At 43.2% G+C, this 24536-nt stretch overlaps 1 protein-coding gene across 2 annotated transcripts; it reads left to right on the forward strand.

Moving 5' to 3' along the window:
- pcdh12 (protocadherin 12) lies at positions 1-23210 on the forward strand. 2 transcript variants are annotated; one of them, XM_039814389.1, is made up of 5 exons: positions 1-3321; positions 6992-7083; positions 12173-12324; positions 20042-20206; positions 22489-23210. In XM_039814389.1, the coding sequence occupies exons 1-5, from the start codon at positions 451-453 to the stop codon at positions 22746-22748; spliced, it is 3540 nt and encodes a 1179-aa protein (XP_039670323.1). In that variant the 5' UTR covers positions 1-450; the 3' UTR covers positions 22749-23210. The 2 variants fall into 2 exon arrangements, with proteins under 2 accessions (XP_039670323.1, XP_039670324.1); XM_039814390.1 differs by having other exon boundaries at positions 6995-7083.
- Positions 23211-24536: the final 1326 nt, after the last annotated feature.

Genomic DNA, 24536 nt, shown 5'->3' on the forward strand with positions numbered 1-24536 from the left:
TCAGTTGGAGCAAAAACTTTCCTGAGTTGAGGAGGATGAAGTGAGAGGTTGGACGCCAGCAGCTGTATGAGTGAGTAACAACAGCAGGCAGAGAGCGCCTGGTAGTGTATGAACAGATACAGGATAATGTTTTAATTGTAGGTTTCTAAAATTGTTTCCTGACCAGGCTGGATGTTTATTTATTTTTTCTAGGTATAAAACCAACAGTTTTCTTTACTGGTTTGGTTGTGGTTTTTTGTTTTGTATAAATAAACTGTCAATTTTTTTAGAAAAAAAATGAATTTGATCATCATCTTATGTAATGTTTGTTACAGATAAACAGGATATTTTTTCACTTCTATTTAAAAAAAAACAGTTTTGACATCATTTTTTTCTTCTTCATAGTGATTTTTTAGAAATGTTAAGTTAAGTTTAGCCACTAGCGAGATATTAGTATTACTTCACATCATTATGCTGCTGGCGCTGCTTCTGGTTCTGAGTCTTTGCTCTGACGCTCGCTCCTCTGAGCCGTCATCGATAACTATCCAGTACCGGGTTTGGGAGGAACAGCCGACGGGAACCCGGGTCGGCCGTCTGGTTGACGACCTCCGGCAAAGGGACGAAGGCGGTCCTCTGGAGGATTTCCAGGTGGTGGAGCACGGGAAAGCCCTTCCCTTCTCCGTCAGCACTCGAGATGGGGTTGTCTCCACCCAGGGCCGGCTGGACAGGGAGGAGCTGTGCAGTGGGTCGGATCTGTGCGAGGTGGCCTTCAGTGTCCTTTACAGGAAAATTGGTGCTATGAACTGCCTGCGGGTTCGCGTGGAGGTGATGGACCTGAATGACCACAGCCCCAGCTTCCCTAGCGCACTGCAGGAAGTGGAGATCTCAGAGACTGCTGGCCTCAGGATGCGAATCCCTTTGGACCGGGCCATCGATCCTGACGCAGGACCGAATGGCCTCCAAACCTACTCGCTGTCCGTCAACCAACACTTTGCTCTGGATGTGACAGTCGCACCAGGTGGGACAAAACAGGCAGAGCTGGTGGTGATCAAAGAACTGGACAGGGAGGTTCAGGCCACATTTGACTTAACCCTAGTGGCATGGGATAAAGGAAACCCCCCCAGGTCTGGGAGCACATTAGTCCGTGTTAATATTCAGGACTCAAATGATAACAGCCCCATGTTTGAGGACAGCACTCCCACTGTGGAGCTATTTGAGGATACGGCCCGTGGGACAACCATCATCAACCTCAAGGCCACTGACCCAGACCAGGGTGCCAACGGGGATGTGGAGTATTCTCTGAGTAAGCACACACATCCAGAGGTTCATAAGCTCTTCCAAGTCAATCCACAAACTGGAGCTGTGAGTCTCAAAGCACCTCTGGACTACGAGGCCCAGACCTCTTATGAAGTCATCATACAGGCCCGTGATCGCGGGCCCAATGCGATCCCCACGCACTGCAAACTGCACGTCAAGCTTAGGGATGTAAACGATAATGCACCAAGGATACACATGACCTGGACACCACCCAACTCACCTGTGGCGACTGTGCTGGAAGGAGCACTAGAGGACACCTTCCTTGCTCTGGTGATGGTCTCTGATGCAGATTCAGGAGAAAACGGCAAAGTGAGAGCACAAATTCAACAAGGATCTGGCCCTTTTCGCCTTAAACGGATCCATGGTGACAATTACATGATTGTTACCAATGGCAGCCTGGATCGAGAAAAGGTGATGCAGTATAACATCACGGTCCTCGCCCAGGATTATGGAGATCCGCCACTGTCTTGTGTTAAACACCTGCCTGTCCACGTTCTGGATGAGAACGACAATGCCCCGGTGTTCTCCACCTCCCTGTATAAGGCCTCCTTCAGGGAGAACAACATGGCAGGCTACCACGCTCTCAAAGTTGAAGCCCACGATGTTGACCTGGAGTTCAGCGGAAGAGTTTCCTACTTCATACGCAACCCTAATGAAGTGGAAACCAACCCACTGTCTTTCTCCATCCACCCGACCAGTGGTGTCATAAGCGTCCAGCGTCCTCTAGACTATGAGGAATCACACACCTACTCTTTCATGGTGGAGGCCATAGATCAGGGTCATCCGCCTCTCACTAGCACGGCTTCTGTGCAAATCGACGTCCAGGATGTCAACGACAACTACCCAGTCATCAAGGAGCCAAAACCCAGAAAGGGCGTGGCTTTTCTAAATGTACCTGTCAATACAGACAAGGGGGAGATTGTGACTGAGCTGGGAAATGACATTGAAGAGGGATTCACCCCTTTGCCAATCAATCACTCAGTCAAAGAGGGACTTGTTGGATTCCTTGCATCCACCATACAGGCTGAAGACCCAGACTCTGGGCTAAATGGACAACTAAGCTACCACATCACTGACGGAAACCCTTTTGGACTGTTCTGGTTGGATCAGGCTACAGGCCAGCTGTTTGTTAACACCACCAATGCTACTGAGCTAATTGGGAAAACCTTTAAGGTGAACATTGCTGTGTCTGACATGGGCAGTCCCAGCCTGACCACCAAGGCAACTCTGGAGGTGACTTTCATCAATCTCAAGGACCATCTAAAGAACTCGTCACCGGGTAATCGTGGACAGCTCAGCTTCACAATGATGATGGCGATCTGCCTGGGTGGCACCTGCCTGCTTCTTCTGTTGGCCATCGCTTTGGTGACAACGTTCTGCCGCCCAGAGAAACGGGACAGCCGGGCTTACAACTGCAGACAAGCCGAGTCAACATACACCAGCCACCCGCGGCGGCCACAGAAGAACATCAGGAAGTCTGACATCCAGCTAATTCCTGTCATCAGAGGGCGAAAAGAGGAGCCTAATGAGGATGACAGTGAAGCCCAGCCACTGGCTCCGCCTCCAATGATGTCAGACGATCAACAATCTGAGAGGCAGTATACTTTGACGCCATCAGTCATGAACACGAGCTTCCATTCCCAAGGCTACCCAGAAGTGGATGCCACTCAACCTGCCACCCACCACTGCAGAACGCTTAGGAAACCTGGAAACATCGAACTTGATGGAACTTTGCCTCTGACGCCCGCCACTTCTTATCGGACTCTTCGGAGAGCCAGGAACCCTTCATCATCATCCTCTTCGGTTTCACGTTCGAGCACCTTGAAGCGCCAGACCCCCATTGAAAGGGAGGAGGCGGAGCCGCTGAGTTCAGCATCACAGGCGACCCTCAGGAGGCCAAGGACCTCGGAGGGACGAGGGGGGCCCGATGCAGAACATCGGCAGATGCTTCGAAACCTGGTACGACTGTCCATGGCTGCGTTTGGAGACTCCATTGAGCTTTCCTCAGCTTCCCCAGAAGTGCAGGTGAGTTGCGTTATCTTACTACTTTCCAACAATCACAGGAACATTAACTCTTATTCCATGGTACCTTTTAGGGCTGCAACAATCGATTATTTTCTCGATTAATCATTAGTTGTTTGGTGCGTAAAATGTCAGAAAATGGTGAAAAATGTGGATTAGTGTTTCCAAAAGCCCAAGATGACGTCCCCAAATGTCTTGTTTTGTTCACAACTCAAAGATATTCAGTTTACTGTCACAGAGGAGAGAAGAAACTAGAACATATTCACATTTAAGAAGCTGGAATCAGAGAATTTTTTTACCCAAATAGTTGACAACTTGTCAATTAATCATTTAATCTTTGCAATCATTTTAATCTTATGTCACAAGTCTGAAACTCATGATTACAAGTTCTGAAGTTGTTTTCAAGAAAGAAAAAAACTTCTCTGCAAGTTGATCTATTTACATTGCATTAATGATTTAACCTAATGATGCTTTCTTAATGTCTTCTTATTTACATTCTCCACTATATTTTAAACATTAAGGCTAATGCGCTGCTGCTGGCTCTCATTTAAATGCCATTAACTTCCATCTAAAACGTGTGATCACATTTATTTCCACATGTGCTTACAGTTAATGTTGGTGTAATTAAGTCTCCCCCTGCAGGCTTTGAGATTAATCTGAAGTGAAGTCCATTAGAGACTATGAGTCCCCCATATACCCCAGCTAACACACAGATGAGCTTCCATTACATTTTCCCAGCAGCCTTTCTGCTTTTTTAGCCTCCTGTTCGAAGGCTTACTCAGACAGCCTGAAGCCTGGAGTCTGGTGGGGGTGTGTGTGAGGGGGGTATAACTATCTGATGGATGAATGTGAAGCCAAAAAACAGTGAGTTTATTCAGGTGCTCATGTGTCACAGACAGTAACCCCCGCCTGAGAAACTCTGACAGTCCTTTTTACTGAATATCACATATCATATTCATATTGAAACCAGGAGAGAAGAGAGAGTGGAGGAGGAGGAGGAGGAGGAGGAGGGGGTGAAAACCTTCATGCTCTGAAGGAGGGGGGGTCTGTGGAGAGTAAGGCCGGCTAAAGTAAGCTGTGATGTGTTTGTAGTGTAAACTAACACCGCTCTGACACGCTGCTCTGTCACTTACAAATGACCCAAAACTCACTTTTACTGAGCTGAGCTGCTGCCAGAGGAAAAGAAAAACAGATCAGGCTAAAAACAGCAGCTCAGAGTGCAGAGCAGGATATTCATACCAGAGCACAGATACTGTGTGTGCGCACAGATTTAACCTTCAGAGCGGGACTGCAAACGCAACCGATTTCCAACTCTTTGTCCTGTTTAATCAATTTGCTGTTACCTTTGTTGCGAGCTGTGTTTTATCAGAGGGCAGAGGTTTGACGATTTTGCCTGCGAGTGTGTGATATTGGCCTGCTATGAGCTGTGCTTCATATGTAATGTGAAATCACTCATTACTAGTCGCGCATTGCCAGGCCTATCTCCACAGCGCTGTGGAGTACTGTAAGGTCTGGCTACACCACATATGCATTCTAGGATAGGAGAAAAAAATGTAAGTTTGCATTTCTTTAAACCAATCACAATCGTCTTGGGGCGGTGCTGAGCTCCAGACGCAGCAACTCTGCGGAAAGGATCTTGTTAAAGGTGAACATATTCTTTGTAAATCTTTACAATCATACCCCGAAAGAAACAAGCAGGCCTGCCTTGTTGCACGATGCACACTTTCTTCAAAACTTGCCATTTTCAGCGTGTAGCTCGCTAGCTCGAAGTTTGTCGTCGTTTCCTGTAGCGGAGGGATTTTGAGAACGATCACAGTCATGGTGAATTTAGCTCTGAACGTCATCTTGGCATCAGAAACAACCGTTTTAACCCTTTGGAACTGTCGAAATGTTACGCTGTTTAAAACCTAGACCAGCGTCACCGAGGGCAAAGTTTGCTGCCAACGCCCAGCAGACGGAGAACAAAGAGCTCGGCCAGGTCCGACATCCTCATGTGAATCCCATTAGAGAAAGGAAGAGGCCTTTGTATATTTTTACCCAGCATCCTCCTCTCCTCTGCCCTCCCAATCGGCCCAGTTGGCACTCCTCGGGCTTCAGACGTTTCTCTCCTCCCTCGAGGTTGCAGAGGAAAAGGCCTGTAGACGCCTGGGAGGAGTGGGGGGGGGAGGGATTTATTGTTCACCTCCACCTCAACACACACACACACACACACACACTGTGTGTTGTCACTTATTCCAATGTTTTAGTCCCTTTTTTGCAAGATTTGTGTAGCTTTTTTCTGTTTTCGCTTTTTTCAAAGTTTTTATCACTTTTGACGACATTTTTGTTGCTTGTCACACACACACACACACACACACACACACACACACACACACACACACACACACACACACACACACACACACACACACCTACAAGGAAACCAGTCAGAGAAGAATAGGCTTTTACGTAGAGGCCATTTCCTTTCACTGCAGCAGCATGCACGTGTATAAACACACAAATGTCATGGCTAAAACAAAGTCATATATTAGCTTGCGAGCACACACACACACACACACACACACACACACACACACACACACACACACACACACACACATGCTTACTTTCCCCAGTGTGTGTGTGTGTGTGTGTGTGTGTGTGTTTCCTCCCTGGTGTGCAGAGTGTATCCGCTGTATAACAGAGCTGTCAGCAGAAAACTCCGAGCAGTGAGACGAACGCAGCCGCTCGGTTCTCACACTGTATGACAAAAAAAAAAAAACGAAAGAAAAATGTTTATTCACTTCCTACCTGAGCGTCGCTGTCCAACCAGCTAAACCAACACAGAGACACACTCACTGGTCCAGATGGACACAGTCCAAACCATCAGAGACTCTCTCAGGATTTGTCCTGTGGTGCGGTTTTATCAAATCGTATTCAAGTATATCATTTGCTAATTGCCTCTGAATGAACTTTTTCACATCCCTTATTATTGTATTTAAACTTTTTAATTCAAGATTAAAACCCCTTGAGTATGAAGTGAGGAAACAAAGAATTTTGATCAGATTTATTGCATCCGTTTAGGTTTATAACTATCTACAAACTATGTTTGTAACTCTCTAAAGATTTCTGGGTGCCAAGATAGCTCAGTTGGTAGAGTGGGTGCTCATATATAGAGGTTTACTCCTCGACGCAGCGGGTTCGACTTCGACCTGCGGCCATTTGCTGCATGTCATTCCCCCCTTTTATGTCTTCAGCTGTCCTGTCAAATAAAGGCCTAAAATGGCCAAAAAAATCTATTTTAACAATTTCTTGAAGATATCTACATAAGAGTGACATAACACTGTCATGAACACATGAACTCTAACCCTAACCCTAACTCTAACCATATCTTGTCATGACAAAACCGAATGTATGTGTTCCATACAACATACACGCATGCATCAAAGTTATTTTGGGGCAATTTGGTTGTTAAGAAACCCATATTTCTGATATAAAAAAACTTTGAAAACGGGTGAAATTTAACCTGCGGACAACACCAGGGTTAAAAAACAAACAAAATAAAACCTTATGACTTTGCCACTTGAAGGCCCGGTGTCAGACCACGCGGTTTCACTACTGGAGTATTCTAACCATTCCCCCCCTCCCCTCTGTCTTCCTCTTCCACCTCCATCCCTCCTCTTCCTCCCCGCAGCAGATCTCCCAGCTCCTCTCTCTACTCCGGCAGGGTCAGCTGCAGCCGAGGCCCAACTTTAGGGGGAACAAATACTCGCACCGCAACGGCAGGTCAGTCTGACTCCTCCTCCTCTTTTCTCCCAATCCCCGTCCTCAATATATCACTCCATCCTCCTCCATCTTCCATCCTCCTCCTCCTCCTCCTCCTCTGGAGCGTAGACACAACAAAACCACAACAAAGCCAAACCAGAAAGCTCCCTCAGTGCATAATGAAAATAAGTATATGCTGTAAAGCCTTTTTTTTTGGTGTATGTGTGTGTGTAGGGGGGGGGGTCCTATATGTTTGTCTGTTTTAACCGATGTTATTATATTTTGTCAGCATGATCATAATGTGAAAAGTTATGCCAGTGTCTTGCAACCATGTGTACAAAAAGTATATAGACTGAAACAAGGCAATTCTTAACTGAAATACTAATTTGAGATATTATTTGACAGCATACTCTCAAATAACATATAACATATTTTTCAGAGTTTGTGAGAACATGTGTAAAGTTTATAAAATTTGTAGGAATTGCGTAGATGATGCGTGATTTACTGTACCGTTATAAGTCCTTTTTCATTTCGCCGTAACTTGAAATGCAATGTGGCGAGTCAGACCTCACACTGTCCGTCTCATGTGGTCTGAGGGTTTTTAAAATGCAAACAATAAGACTACAGGGAAGCTGGCTTTAGTGTTTGTGGGTTTTTCAGCACTTCATGATGTTGTTTTCTAGTAGACATGTTTGCCACAGTGTCATATACATATTCATATATTCTTACCGCTGTCTTCAAGATGATACTATCGGGCCACTCAAGACAACCACTCTTTCTGCTGACTTTGAAACTCCACTTGCTGCTCGACTTCAAAACAGACTGAAACCCTCAGGAAAAAAAAAAGTCCTTGATTCTTTCCTCGTCTTTTCCATCCCTGTCTTCATCAGCAGTGGTTTGTTTTAGAGCCAGTTGGCCGCAGGTTTCGCGCTGTGATCACTGCTGCGCTCTCTGATCAAACCAGGCTGCCGCTGATAGCAGGACAGACACACATTAAAGGGGAATGCCACCTATTTGTAAGAACTCACAGATGTTTGTTTTTTTCTCCCCAAAACCAGGACAGTTCAGTTAGTTTTTTTTTGTGTAAAATCAGGTATCTCACTTGGGTGTTCTCATAAACCAGCCGTACATACAGTAAAGCTACGAAAAGTAAAGCACTGTAATTTGCATGTATTCCACTTTTTTATTACTGTCAGCACCACAATAACTGTCGATGAATAGCGCGAAAGAACCGCGTATGGAGGAGGTCGGGTGGATAAAACGAAGGGGTTTTGAGCCCGAGAGCGAAGTTTGTGTCCCGGAAGAAGTTACCGGTAAAACACAAGACTTTCACCCAGGAAACAGGTGTTGGTGTCTGGGGAGTACTAATTACAGGGATCGGTGTTTTAAACCAAACCACAATCTTTTCTTTTAATCTTAAAGTGCTCATATTATGCTGTTTGGCTTTTTCCTTTTCCTTTATTGTGTTATATATCTTTTTTGTGCACATTATAGGTTTACAAAGTGAAAAAGCCCAAAGTCCCCCCCAAAGGGACTTACCATCTCCAACAGAAAACACTGTTCACAAATTGCTCCAAACAGCTCTATTGTAGTCCAGCCTTTACTTCAGAGACAGACGTGGTCACTTTGTAACACACGTTATAATGCTCGCCTAGCTGCTAGCGTGGCACTCCCTAATACTCTGCTTCTGACTGGCTAATAGTCCTTACCTAGGTACTGTTAGGATACGCCCTCATACTCTGCTTCTGACTGGCTAATAGTCCTTACCTAGGTACTGTTAGGATACGCCCTCATACTCTGCTTCTGACTGGCTAGTAGTCCTTACCTAGGTACTGTTAGGATACGCCCTCATACTCTGCTTCTGACTGGCTAATAGTCCTTACCTAGGTACTGTTAGGATACGCCCTCATACTCTGCTTCTGACTGGCTAGTAGTCCTTACCTAGGTACTGTTAGGATACGCCCTCATACTCTGCTTCTGACTGGCTAGTAGTCCTTACCTAGGTACTGTCAGGGCACGCCCTCATACTCTGCTTCTGACTGGCTAGTAGTCCTTACCTAGGTACTGCGCATGTGCGACTCCCAACAAAGATGGAACAAAAGTGTACAAAACTCTGTAGCTAAAACAGAGAGCTCAACACACAGGGTGAAAAGAGGAACTGCAGCAATGTGCATTACAACAAAAATATGGTGTTTTTTGAAAATTAAAACATGTAAACCTATTCTGGTACAACCTCTAAATGCAATTATGAACCTGAAAATGAACATAATACGAGCACTTTAACTCGTTTTTGAGCCTGTTGTCGCTGCATGCTAGTCACCTTTTGTCGGCTAAACTTAACTGCAACGACCGCTTAAACAACCGTCCCCTCATGGTGCTCTGCACCCGGCTCCCAGTCACCTTTCCTCGGCTGAAGTCGTCATGTGACCGGCCGGAGGTTATCATACGAATCGTTGTGCATACATTTTTTGTACGATACCATACGAACCCGTTCATGAGAATGCGTCGAACCAACCAGTAAGATCAACGCAAGTGTAACACTACTACAGCTGCACTTGTATGAGCCTTTCAGAGCGGACGTTTATTTTTTGTTGACGTGGCGAAAGACAGAAGTTGTAGCTGATAAATGTCTTCCTCCGTGTTTCTGTCCAACTGACCAGCTGCAACTAACAGCAACAGACAAACAGGACACAAAGTCAAAAACTCAATGTCACAGGAAGAGTGTCTCATAACCCCCAAGTGTTTAATGTGTGTATGTGTGTGTGTGTGTGTGTGTGTTGTGTGTGTGTGTGTGTGTGTGTGCGCGCAGGCAGGTTATAGCAGCTCTATCTGAGTGATTCAGAGTCTCTGACAGGAAGCCGCTACCTTCAGCGTCAGTGTGGCGATGAGATTAGATCTGACATCACCTTGATACACACAGGGCACTGTTTCCACGCAAATACACATACACACACACACACACACACACACACACACCTTACTGTATGTATGAGGTAATTTGCTGATCTACAACCGCCAAACAGTCATATAAATCCTTTTTGGAGGCGTCATTTGTTAGGATTTTGAAACGCGGGGACAAACGTTGCCGAAAGGGACGACGGATCGGAAACAAACTCGTGTGTAGTTTTAAAGATATTGATAAGAGTCTGTGTTTTCACCCTGACAGGCTATTATTTACAGTACAGGCCAAAAGTTTGGACACACCTTCTCATTCAATGTGTTTCTTTATTTTCATGACTATTTACATTGTAGATTCTCACTGAAGGCGTCAAAACTATGAATGAACACATATGGAATTATGTACTCAACAAAAAAGTGTGAAATAACTGAAAACATGTCTTATATTTTAGATTCTTCAAAGTAGCCACCCTTTGCTTTTTTTGATAACTCTGCAAACCCTTGGTGTTCTCTCAATGAGCTTCATGAGGTAGTCACCTGAAATGGTTTTACCTTCACAGGTGTGCTTTGTCAGGGTTAATTAGTGGAATTATTTCCCTTATTAATAAAAAAGCAAAGGGTGGCTACTTTGAAGAATCTAAAATATACGACATGTTTTCAGTTATTTCACACTTTTTTGTTAAGTACATAATTCCATATGTGTTCATTCATAGTTTCGATGCCTTCAGTGAGAATCTAATGTAAATATGTAAATAGTCATGAAAATAAAAAGGAAACGCATAGAATGAGAAGGTGTGTCCAAACTTTTGGCCTGTACTGTATGTCCCAATGATTATTTTTTGTTGTTGAATACTGGCATGGTATTGGAAGTCCATCCATCACAAAATCATGAAGTAACTTGAACTGAAAACGAGCGGAGTTATCACATCACAGTCAGATAAGATTTTAATCTTTGATACCGTAATGAACTGAGGTTGTGTGTTTGCTTCAGAGTGACTAACTTGTCTGCGAGCTCACCTTTATCTGACTGGCACCTCCTGTCTGAGCCTGCCTCCAGCTGTGTGTGTGTGTGTTTTGTGTGTGTGTGTGTGTGTGTGTGTGTGTGTGTGTGTTTGTGTGTGTGTGTTTGTGTGTGTGTGTTTGTTTGACTATATTCGTGGGGTCCAAAATCCGGGAGTCCAGTATACTTGTGGGGTCCCAACAGCTTTGTGGGGCCAAAATGCTGGACCCCACAAGGTTAAAGTGCTGTTTGAGGGTTAAGACTTGGTTTTAGGATTAGGGATAGAATTAGGTTATGGTTTGGGTTAAAGTTAGGCATTTAGTTGTAGTAAGGGGCTAGGGTATGAATAGGGTAAGGGGCTAGGAAATGCATTATGTCAATGACGTGTCCCCACAAAGATAGTGCCACAAACCGGTGTGTGTGTGTGTGTGTGTGTGTGTGTGTGTGTGTGTGTGTGTGTGTGGTTATCAGTGGATTTGTCACCTGAAACCTCAGGCATTTTATCTAACACCAAACGTCTGGTCTGATGCGAAGATAAGCACCGGAGTCCCGTCTGGTTTTTATCAGGATTTATGTTCTCTGTGAAGAAACACATGTGACACGCAGGATTGTAGGGATTCTATGCGTGGAATTCAAAAAATAAAATTTCAAATTTAGTAGAAAGTGTTCCTTTCTATTTTCTGTCAATTGTTATTCGGTTAAAAGCAGCAGTGTACAGTATGTCAATGTTTTCATGCATGAGCCAGGAAAATTCTCTTCAAAATATAGTTTTGCAACAAATCTTGATGAATAATACATGTTTGCAAAAGTTGTCTCAAACCAAGGACCACATTTTTAATACCCAACACTTTTATTTTCCCTTTGACAAATCAAAGGTCTAAGGAGCGAAAGGTGTCATACAAGCATACAAACTGTGAATCTCCCTGAGACTAATTTTTGATTTTGGGATATATAAATAAAACTAAGACTTGACCTTATTGTTGTAATTTCCTGGTCTGTGACTTTGTCAAACTTTTACGCAGGGTTTCTTTTAAAGCAAACTGAGGAATGAGTTTGGAGAATCAGACTATCGGACTAAGGGTTAATCAAACTTTACAGAGTATTACAGTAATCTTCTCCTTTGTGTTTGAGACAGGAGTTGGAGTAAGTTGTCATGTGTTGTGTTCTTTATCTCACAGTGTGTGTGTGTGTGTGTGTGTAATGTATCTGCAGATATGGAGGCCAGGACTGTTCTGATTGGCAGAGCACCAAAGACAGCGGACACGGTGAGAGCGAGGCTGGAGATGTGGACTGGGAACCAGGAAGAGACTCACCCATAGACCCCCAGCTGGAGGAGGGACTCAACAATCTGCTCAACAACCCCGGTAAACACGCACACACACACACACACACACACACACACACACACACACACACACACACACACACACACACACACACACATACACACACACAGATCTGATTGAGGCTGGAAAATGCCAGGTGCTAACGGAGGCTAGCATTCATTCCTGGGCTGCTGCAAAATCCTCCATCAAATCAAATCATATCAAATCATGGTCTTTTTAGGATGCCTTTGACATCAACAGGATTAGGTTAAATAATCAGAAACAGTCGCAAGCTGAAAGGAAGCAGAGCAGCCGTGTTTGTGAAACGTTTGGAAAAGACATAGCACAAGACCAGCAGGTCCACTCAGAAAGCTACAGAAAGCAAGATCAATTTTAGAGGCCAGGGACAAATCAAAGAGTTTTTTTTTTTTTTTTTTACCTCTGTACTTATTTGGTCAGAATATCATATTCTGCAGTGAAAGCACAGCTTAAAATTTAATTTGGCTACTGTAACTTAATTGGTAAAACCTCAGCACTCAACCGTCTGTACATTAGTCCATGATTCTCTGTATGTTACTTTGTATGTTATAGGATTGTACGTTACGTTGTACATTACTTCGAACATTACTTTGTACATTACGTTATGCTATGTTGCACTTTACTCGCACGACGATACCTGTGCGTTACTTTGTAATGCGTTACTTTGTACGTTACTTTACGCGTTACTGACGCGCCCGCACGTTACCGCACGTTACCGAACATTACTTTGTACTGCTTACTTTGTACGTTACTTTGTATGTTACTTTGTATGTTACTTTGTACATTATAGGATTGTAGGATTCTCAGTACTTTGCATGATACTTCAAACGCTACCTTACTTACTTACCTAAACTATTCTGTATATTACTTACTCCATACATTTCTCCATGATTCCCCGTACATTACTTCTTACGTTACATTGTACGTTACATTCATTTGTATATTACTCTGTACATCGCTTCATATTCTATGTACCTTACTCTGTACATTTCTCCATGATTCTCCATACGTTATATTGTACGTTACTTTTGTACGTTACTTTTATACGTTACTTTTGTACGTTACTTTTGTACGTTACTTTTATACGTTACTTTTATAAGTTACTTTTGTACGTTACTTTTATACGTTACTTTTATAAGTTACTTTTGTACGTTACTTTTGTATGTTGCTTGGTACATTTTCTCCATGATGCTCCGTACGTTACTCTGTACATTACTTTGGATGTTACTTTGTACATTTCTCCATGATGTATGTTACTTCGGATCATAATTCCGTAATTCGCTCGTACATTACTCCGTGATACTGTGTGCGTGGGAGTTGCCGGTGACAGCAGGTGTGTAAACAACATACATGAAAAGTAACGTCTAGTTGGAATCAGCGCTTCTGTTATGAAGCTCTCACTAGCTGACACTCTCTTAGTGAAATACAAACATACTACTATTGCGTGACTCTACCATGTTTGTGTTTCTATTTGGACTCTTTAAAACCCAACTGGTGTCACTGAGTTTAGCTGCGACCTCCTGGTGAAACTCTTTGATTCATCAGGACAAAAGCTGCTGAACTTCGAACCCCTGCAGAACATACAGACTGGTCACTTACAATGGACACACGCCGACAAATGTAGAAAACAGGAAGAAAGGAGGAAATAACATAGTGGCAGGTTATACATCCACATCCACCCACATGCTCCACTCAGCTGGGTTTCTTACTACAACTTAGGCTGTGTTTCCAAGATTGTTAGACATGTTTCTTTCTTTGTCTTCAACGGGATGTTTTAATGCTTGAAAATGGCCAAAAAATTGATGAAAATGTCTAAAATAAGTTCAGGTTTCATGTTGTTTCAAGGTGTGACTCAATTTTTATACTTCCGGGAGTACGCTTACATGTAGTACACTATGTACTCACTTGTGTAGTGTGTACATTTCGAAAGGGTTGTGTTGTCTCTATTGTCGCCTATCGTCACCCAACAAAATATATACTGGCTTGTTTTCTAGGGTTACACATTTTCCCAAGTTTGAAAATACGTAGCTTCCGCTTCGTAGCAAAGATGGTGACCATTGAGGGCAAGAAGTGTCCAGCGGTTCAACACTTAATGTTTGGACCTTTTTGAGTGCAGCATCTGGGTACTGGTCACACTTTTTCAGTGTGAACGCACTATGTACTTAAAATAGCGAATGTCAATACAGAAGTGTACGATTTGAGACACAGCATTGGTGTCATTAGCATATTCATTTTGTTAGCATGCTAAAATGCTCCAAATGCATGGACATTTTGGCACCAGTCAACCCTATTTTGTGCCGTCTAAAGTGAGGCTGTGGGACAGATACGAGTCAGGCCAGCAGATGGGTCCACGACCGCCTAGTTTAGTTGAAAACATGCCAAAGTCTAACTAAGAAGTTTTAGCTGCCAAACATCAAACACACTTACAGTGCTTTAGCTGGGAATGCCATTATGTAGGCCAGCACTCGGATTGTGTAAAGTAGGTGTGTGTGTGTGTGTGTGTGTGGGTGTTAAACAGTTTCTTCCTGGTATTGTGGTGGTCAGAGCCCCGGGGCGAGCATAGGGGTTTACCGCCTGATGATGGTAGAGCGAGCTGCACTTTATGACAGGAGAGCGAGAGAAACAAAAAGAGTGAGTGGGTGTGGGAGTGTGTTGTGTTGTGTGTGTGTGTGTGTGTGTGTGATGCTTGACTCACCTCTACCCCTGCAGGCTGTACTATCAGTGTAACTCACACCAGAGGACTGTGACAGCTCTGCCTGGGTGTTAAAAGCTTTGATGAAGCCGTCGGGGCAACACATTCCTCTTTCTCTCTTTTATATCTGCGACCTGTAACTGCTTCTTCTTCGAGACAGTCATGATTAATCATCCAAACACAAACCTGCCCCTTTGTTTGGGTGTGAAGGTGATATTACCGGTGTTGAGAGCAGAGTGAATGGCTCTGTGTGTAGGTGTTTTTAGGGACTGTAGTTGTGTTTCTCAGGTGTACTATTGTTAAAGGTCCTTAAAAGGTCCGTTAAAGCTCTTTGGATGCTTTTATATAGACCTTAGTGGTCCCCTAATACTGTATCTGAAGTCTCTTTTATATAGACCTTAGTGGTCCCCTAATACTGTATCTGAAGTCTCTTTTATATAGACCTTAGTGGTCCCCTAATACTGTATCTGAAGTCTCTTTTATATAGACCTTAGTGGTCCCCTAATACTGTATCTGAAGTCTCTTTTATATAGGCCTTAGTGGTCCCCTAATACTGTATCTGAAGTCTCTTTTATATAGACCTTAGTGGTCCCCTAATACTGTATCTGAAGTCTCTTTTATATAGGCCTTAGTGGTCCCCTAATACTGTATCTGAAGTCTCTTTTATATAGACCTTAGTGGTCCCCTAATACTGTATCTGAAGTCTCTTTTATATAGGCCTTAGTGGTCCCCTAATACTGTATCTGAAGTCTCTTTTATATAGACCTTAGTGGTCCCCTGATACTGTATCTGAAGTCTCTTTCCCGAAATTAAGCCTTGATGCAGAATTACAGCCACTAGAGCCAGTCCCACAATGAGCTTTCCTTAGGATGTGCCATTTGTGTGTCTGTAGCTATTGAGGAGGAGAGAGAGGGAGGGGGGCAAGGTGGAGGGTGGGGGTGTGGCCTTGACCAACTGCCACTTTGCTTATTTGAAAGCCATGATGTCTCTCTCTCTCTCATGGGTGGGCCAAATTCTCTGGGCGGGCAAAGCAGAGAAAGGGGAGGTAACCTTGCTCCTTATGACCTCATAAGGAGAAGATTCCAGATCGGCCCATCTGAGCTTTCATTTTCTCAAAGGCAGAGCAGGATACCCAGGGCTATGGGACCTTTAAGTTTATGATAGTAATGTGTGAAACTTATTTTCCTGCTTTTCATGTGTTTTATCAGTTTGGTATCACAGTGAGACACAATCTAGCACTAAGGTTTTTCGGATTCTTTCTTTAAAGTCTGTGACATATTGTGTTTGTGTCATCGAAGAGAAAAAAAACTTCTTATCTTGGGTAAGGTAAGTAGGTAAAGTAGAAGAATAATAAGAATAATCAATTAGTGGCCCACTATTAAATGAATCGGAATCTATTCTAATAATTGATTAAGCGGGTTGAGTCACTTTTTATGAAAAAAGTTAGGGACACACCGATACCAATACCAGTATCGGGTATCCGTCCGATGCCGTGCGCATGTACTCGCACTTGTAGTCATAAAATTACTCCCATACTACCACACCCGATACCACCTCATAGCAATGTGACAATAACTTCTCCGTCAAGCACAGGTGTAGGCTTTTCTCCAAGATTTGTGTCACTTTTTACGATGTTTTTGTAGATTTTTTTCGTCGCTTTCATTGATGTTTTCGTCGATGTTTTTCGCTGTGTTTTCTGGCGCTTTTTCCGGAATTTTTTACACTTTTTTCAACGTTCTTTTGTCATTTCTTTTTTTCAAATGCTATGAAATTTTATAAAACAACAAAAACAAAAACCATTTCAATGAAAGTACTGAACTGGTCATTTATTTTACTTGTGAACAGCATTGTATGGAAGCATCCACATTATTTTCTTCGACAATTTGGTTGAAAGAAACCCAGATTTCTGATGTAGCAACCTTTTGAAAATGGGTCAAATTTGACCCGAGGACAACAGGAGGGTTAACAACCACAGTGCTACTCTGCAAATAGCGAACAGGCTGAAACGAAAGCTCTCGGTGTGTAGTCTAACGGTTTTAACTGTTGTAGTTTGCCACAAGTCTTTTGGACAAAATCTTGTGAACTTAGCTGCTGGCATAAACAAACCATGCTCTCCGCAGGACCGGTAAAGCCACATGGGTACTTAATATGCACATGAATCAGACTTTGCGTTCTTCATTCTTTCTAAACTTCACTCAGTGTTATGAGGCACTGAGCTTCGAATAGAACAAAAGGCATGGTACTTTGAAAAAACTGCTTTGTTCTAATTGAAAACAATATCAGAGAAGGCCAAAATCATCTGTGGGTCTAAAAACACCCTCGGACCCCAGAGGGATTATTAAGTACTCATGTCGGTACTCGGTATCGGCAAGTACCCAAATGTAAGTACTTGTACTTGTGATCTTAAAAAAAGTGGTATTGGTGCATCCCTAAAAAAAGTCAAACTTCTGTGATTCCAGCTCGTTAAATGTGAATAGTTTCTAGTTTCTTCTCTCCTCTGTGACAGTAAACTGAATATCTTTGAGTTGTGGACAGAACAAGACATTTGAGGACGTCGTCTTGGGCTTTTGGGAAACACTGATCCACATTTTCACCATTTTCTGACACATTATAGGCCAAAACATTAAGCCATTAATCCAGAAAATAATCGTCAGATTAATTGACAATGAAAATAATCGTTAGTTGCAGCTCTAACTGTGTATGTATTACTCTTTCAACCTGATACTGACAGCTGATTTCAAGCGGTGTAGCTGCACATCCCATCCTCATATTACTTACATCAGGTTTACTGTTCTGTACTGTACAATGGCCAAAGATTTCTACATGTATCAGCCTGAACAAAAGTGAGCCTCCAGCTAAGATCAGGGGTAACTGGAGGTTAAATTTACACGTTAAACAGGCATGAACGTTGGTTTTATACAGCAGACTTTTTATCTCTAAAGGATTTGATGAAACTCGATGCGTTTAGTAATTAAAAGAGCATTTCGTGTTTAAAGGAGCTTTGGGTGAAACACTGCCAAAACAAAAGGAGGAAAGAAGGGGAGGGGGATTAACTCCGGGGGCGGTCTGTGTCACACTGGGTGTGTGTGTGTGTGTGTGTGTGTGTGTGTGTGTGTGTATATAAACGTACCGTATGTGCATTTGTGAACGTTTGTCTACCCTGTCAGTGAGTGTGTGTTTAAGGGCCTTCACCATGTGTGCATAAGTTTGCATATCCAAGCTTTGCTGTATTTATGTACTATATGTGTGTGTGTGTGTGTGTGTGTGTGTTAATTCTCCGCATCTGGCTGTGGTTAGATGAAGGAGGCCGCAGCTCTTCGGCAGGCTGATCAGTCTCAGCTGAGAGACGAGGAGCGTCGAGCTTTTACTCCAACACATTAATCTGTCGTCTGCAGATGCTGCTCATTTTCGGGGACGCCCGGTTGGCTCAGTCCTCGCCGCAGCAGCCGCGGGTTCGGCTCCAACCTGCGCGGCCCTTCGCAGCGTGTCATTCCCCCCTCTCTTTCTCCCACTTTCCTGTCTTAATCTGTCCTATAGATGAAGGCAATAAAAGCTAAAAAAAATAAATAATCAAAAACATTTCGTTCTTCATGGCAGCATCAACAACATCAGGTCAAACTGTCTCTGTGTATAAATACATAAATTTATACAGTATATATATATAGAAACTGAAACAATCTGTGTCATATGTTTAGTGTTGATGATTGATGAACATATTGGCGTCTCTCATCTCACCTTCCTTCAGTAATCTTCCACATGCATGAAGGGACTTCGGCTATATGCCGAGAAGCTCTGTCATTGTTTTTTAAGATTGAATTAGATCAGATGAAACTTAAAATAGCTCTGACGGGGAATGATGCTGTTGAGCGAGCAGATAACGACACAAATAGGAAGCACAGGACATAAACAGGATACGATGAGGATAAGATCAGAGAAAACAAGGCTACGAAAGACTTTTCTTTCCCGTTTTGTGCAGTAAGACGGTATGTTTTACAGTGAATAAATAATTGAAAGGAGACATATATAATCATCTCGGATGAGTTTATTTGCGTCACAGAGACTCGGCTTTGTGTGTTTGCACCCAGACACACCCGCCTCTGACTGTTACTGGAATGTCAGACTGGAGGCAGCGAGTGCGCCAAGAGGTTGTTTTGTTTTATTATGGCGCCGTGGACGTGATGCTTAGGAGGTAGGTTCGGAGCACGCGCGGGACGCCACGGATGGCAGGAAACGCCTGTTGACAGCAGCCAGATAAAACCACTATGTCGCTTCCTTCTTCTCTTACTGCCTCGTTCTCATTCAACAGTTAGAGAGAAACTCTTAAACCTGTGATCTGCCATGGAAAGGTGTATCAGGACCAGTGGTGGAATGACCTACATTTACTCAAGTGATGTAATAATAATAATAATAATAATTTATACTTTATTAATCCCACAAGGTAAATTACAATGTTTTCACTCTACACAACTCTCTCTGTATTTCTCAACATGGCTATGTTCTTCTGAAGAGTCCATCATGTTTATTTAATCCTCCGTGTCCTCCTTGGCTACTAGCAACTGCGGTGAGGGGGGTGTGTGGTTGGGTTGGGGATTGTGCGCGATCACGGAAGGCTTGTATCATGTGGACGTGCCGACAGTTTTGTTGTCATTACTTAGAATTCGTCATGGGGGCGACAGAAACTACGCACTGTAGCTTTAATTACAAATTCAAGGTACTTGTACTTTACTTGAGTCTTTTCTTTTCGTGCCACTTTCCACCTCTACTCCGCTACATCTCAGAGAGAAATATTGTACTTTTCACTCCACTACATTCATCTGACAGTTTTAGTTACTTAACAAATTAAGAAAAGTCCCACACAATTTCTAAATTAATCTCTTACCAGGAGTTTATTTTTTATTTTTTGCACAACCTAAACATAACTAAACATGGCAGAGGCACTTCATGTCTTCAGACTCTGCTGTGAGAAGATCTGGTAAAAAAAAACATGCAGTTCAAACATCTCTTTCTCTCTTTCTGTCTCTGCAGATGACGTCTTCTCGGAGGTCAGCGACCCGGCCTGGATGGCCCGACTCTCTCTTCCACTCGGCGGCGATTACCACGACAATGTTTTTGTCCCCAATGGGCCTCCGTCCCCTGAAAGTGAGGTCCTCCCCCGGGACCCCCTGGACTCCTCGTCCTTCTCCACCTTCGGTAAAGAACACAAAGAAACTCTGTTCGCTGTCATTTCAAAGAAGAAGTTAAAGTTAAAGGTGCCCTATGAGTTCCTGCGTGACGTCACTTCTGTTGACGTTCCAAGGAAATACCAAACAAAACAGCAAGCTCCCCCCTCCCCCCGTGTTTCCGTAACTGTCATGACTAACTAACTGTCACTAACCCCCACCCCCATCCCCTCCCCAAACCATCTTGTCGGTGATTGGCTGGAACGTGGTTTGTTGTATTTTGGTGCACAGCCTGTGCCCCTAGTGTTTGTTTGACGTTTACGACCCCTGTGTTGTCTCCCGAGACCGGGCTTTTTTCACGGTGTGTTCAGGGGGGCAGGCAGCTAGCGGATCAACGAGAGATGCCTACGATTTAAGACAAAAATGAAATTGCGCTGAAACCATGCAGGAACTCATAGTGCACCTTTAAAATCACAGCGGTTTGTGGCCGGGTTGGCTCAGTGGGTAGAGCAGGCGCACATATACTTGGAGGTTTGTGCCTCGACGCAGAGGTCCAGGGTTTGAGTCCGACCTGTGACGATTTCCTGCATGTCTTCCCCCTCTCTCTCTCCCTCCTTTCTCACCTAGCTATCCTATCAAATAAAGGCGGAAAACCCCCAAAAATTATCTTAAAAAAAGAAATTAAAAAAATCACAGCGGTTACTCAAAGTTGGTCCAAGATCAGATCTCAGCACCTGTCCCCTATTTTCCTGAGCACTTTTTACATATTTCATTTAATCTAAATTAATGTCATGAAAAAGACTATATGGATAGTTGTTTTTTTATTTTATCAAAACATTATCCCCCTAAACAGAACTTTACCAAAACTTTTTGTTATGGTTAAAAGAAGTTACAGATGTGTAGATTTATTTCAAAAATTGGGGTTCGTCAGAGATATCTAGTTAGTTTAAGGGTTGCAACTAACGGCTATCTTCATTACTAATCAACCTTCCAATTATTGTCTTGATTGTTCTACGCTCTGTAAAATGTGGAATTGAAAATGTCCTTTAACATTAATGTTATTTAAATCAGTTCTTGTTGGAGCCAAAGTTATGATTTCGATATTAACTTTTATTTTGATTTGTGCATAAATAAGCTCGTTATAGTTCATTGTTTGTTTGTGGAAAAAAAGAGAAAAACGTGACATGATGAAGTCTGAGTGAGAAAGGAAAATAAATGTGACCCCCTATTTTCCACCGGGCTTTCCCCAGAAGCGTGCGGGAAGCAGATCCCTGCTCCGCTAAAGATACGCGTCAGGTCTAGTTTCACGCGAGCCGCGCGCTGTTCGGACAGCCGGGCAGGAAGCGTAACAGCGAGAGCATCCAGTCAGTTTACTAAAACACCCCAATGTCATTTATGTCTCCTCTACAACACCACGGACGACGAAACATTCATCTTGGAGGTTGAAAACCATAATACAACTAGGGCTGCTCCCTCTTAGTCGATTAGTCGACTAATCGGTCGTTTTGGTCTTAGTCAACTTAGATTTCTTTAGTCCATTAGTCCTGTTTGATGCTTTTTTCATGCTGAATGACTTATTTCCAAGAAATGTACGAGCACATCTCTGGTAAAAACAAGAATTAAGGGTTGACAATTTACCTAATAGATATCACCATGAAACCTACTTTCATTACTTTCATTAAGGCAATTTTTTGTTGTATTACACGTTTTCTGAAATGTGTTTAAATATGCAAAGGAGGCGTTATCTTATTCAATATATGCATCCTTTTGCACGACTCTTTGCGGAGAAACTCAGATTTACAGGCTCTGTCGATTAAATCAACTAATCGATTAGTCGATACAATTGAATGAGTGTTAGTCGACTAAGAATTTCTTCAATCGAACACAGCCCTAAATTCAACATCACAGATCCTTTTAATAAGGACAACGCCGAAAAGAGTAGGCATGGGGTTTAACTAGAGTGGAAGGTAGATACCATCTTAATATACACAGGATTGTTCTGTATAGTACTTGTAGAGACAATATAATCAGCGAGTCGGAGAGCAAGGCGCTCCACTTTTAAGACGACAGTGCGTGGCGGTGGAGGGTACAAAACCAGAACGTAGCACAGACGCGCCCGGTGGAGAATGGACTCATGTTTGAGCACGTCGACCCCAAAGGACAAGAAAACAACGAAGGCGTAAAAAAAAAATACAACAAATAATGTAACCAGTGAGTTTCGGCCATTTCTGAAACTCTTTAAAGAACTCCTGTTACTGTTTTCAGTTTGCAGACACAGCAGCAGAGTAACACACCTTCCTCTTCCACCTTCAGGTAAAACTCCAGAGAAGGACGGCCCGCTGGGCGGGGCCCTCCTGTCCGAGGTCAGCACGCTGTTTGAGATGCTGATGACGCAGAAGGCCGACGCCCACCCCGGCCCGCGGCCAGACGTCCTCTACCGACTCTCCGCAGCATACCGCCGCTCGCTGGGCCTGGATTGCTCCGCCACCACTGCCGCAGGCAATGCACCGAGGAACTCTGGGAACGCCGAGAAGAGGGCGGGCCTGGCTGCACCCTCGGGACTTTATCAATAAGAGTAAAGTCTGTTGATGAACACTGGAAAAGACTGAGCTCACAAGCGTTTGAGGAGTGTTATAGAGGCATTACATGATAAAATACTTAAAAAAAATATGATTTTAAATGATAAATAATGACACAATTAAATCGTTTTTTTTTTTTTGTAGAATCGGAACTTGATTATAAAAGATGTGTGTCTTTCAACACTTATATGATGCGAAGATGATTTCAGAGTGAACATGAAGCTAATTGTTGCCTCATTCAACATGAATATGACTGCTCGGGTGCTTTTGTAGTCCATGTCCCTGGAGAAGCAACGTGATTCCAAAACTCAAACTTAGTGGCATAACACGGAGGGGTTGTTGAAGTTTCAACTGTATGCAAATACCCTTGATGCGTGGGACAGACCACCAATAGTGCTCGTTTTGACCTCTACAGGAAACGGAACCACTGAAGATTCATTAAAAGGTCCCATGGTATGAAAATGTCACTTTATGAGGGTTTTAACATTAATATGAGTTCCCCCAGCCTGCCTGTGGTCTCCCAGTGGCTAGAAATGGTGATAGGTGTAAACCGATCCCTGGGTATCCTGCTCTGCCTTTGAGAAAATGAAAGCTCAGATGGGCCGATCGGGAATCTTCTCCTTATGAGGTCATAAGGGGAAAGGTTACGTCCTAAGGAAAGCTCATTGTGGGACTGGCTCTAGTGGCTGTAATTCTGCACCAAGGCTGAATTTCGGGAAACAGACTTCAGATACAGTGTTAGGGGACCACTAAGGCCTATATAAAAGCATCCAGAAGCAGCATGTCATAGGACATTTAAAGAGATTTGGACTAAATGGAGAAAAACGCCTTCTCAATTCTCAACACGATATAATGAGCCTCCGGGACATGAAACACCTAGCGAGGCATGAAAACAGATCCCTACTTCTTTTAACTCTAAGACACCTACAAACTATAGACTCAGTCTTCACGTCTTACAATGAAAATGTCTGTTTACGTCTTTCCTCTGACTTAAAGGACAATTCCGGCGCAAAATGAACCTAGTGGTTAATAACACATGATTACCGAGTCGAGCGTTCTCTGAGATATGTTTTCATGCTAATCGAATGTGTCTCTAGCTTGAAACAAGATAGAGCAAACCGCTAATTAGCTTATAAGCTAGTTGTCGGGGCAAAGGGTAAAGTAAAAAAGAAATCGCTATTTCTACACCACTAACAAGGCTAAAAATAGCACCGCACTTCCACGGTAGCATAATGAGGGTCCCTACATGGAAACCGAAGCATTGAGAACTTTGTAAGTGTACAGACAGTTTATTAAAAAGATAGATTATAAAGACAGTAGCGCCATCTTGGGAAAACAGTCACGACCAGTCGAACGACGAACGCCGTGCTTGACCTCTGTTACTGGTTACTGGTTGCACGTCCAAATAGCTTTATAAGCTAATTAGCGGTTTGCGCTATCTTGTTTCAAGCTAGAGACACATTTGATTAGCATGAAAACATATCCCAGAGAACGGTCGACTCAGTATTCATGTGTTATTAACCCCTAGGTTCATTTTTGCGCAGGAATTATCCTTTAATGGTTTATCACAGACTTTTCATTTTCACTTCCCGTTCTCTGGCACCCCCCCAGGCTGCAGTGTTCAAGTGTTGGACAGAACAACCAACCTGCTGATCATTCAAGCTTATTATCAAATATCAAATATCTCAAAAGCTAAAAATGTCAGGTGTGTACATTTCATTTTCTCTGAGGAGTAGATGTTGAGACATTTCGGTTTGGATCAATGGTTCGACAGATGGGCAG

Source organism: Perca fluviatilis, chromosome 10, assembly GCF_010015445.1.
Source record: "Perca fluviatilis chromosome 10, GENO_Pfluv_1.0, whole genome shotgun sequence".
Taxonomy (NCBI): domain Eukaryota; kingdom Metazoa; phylum Chordata; class Actinopteri; order Perciformes; family Percidae; genus Perca; species Perca fluviatilis.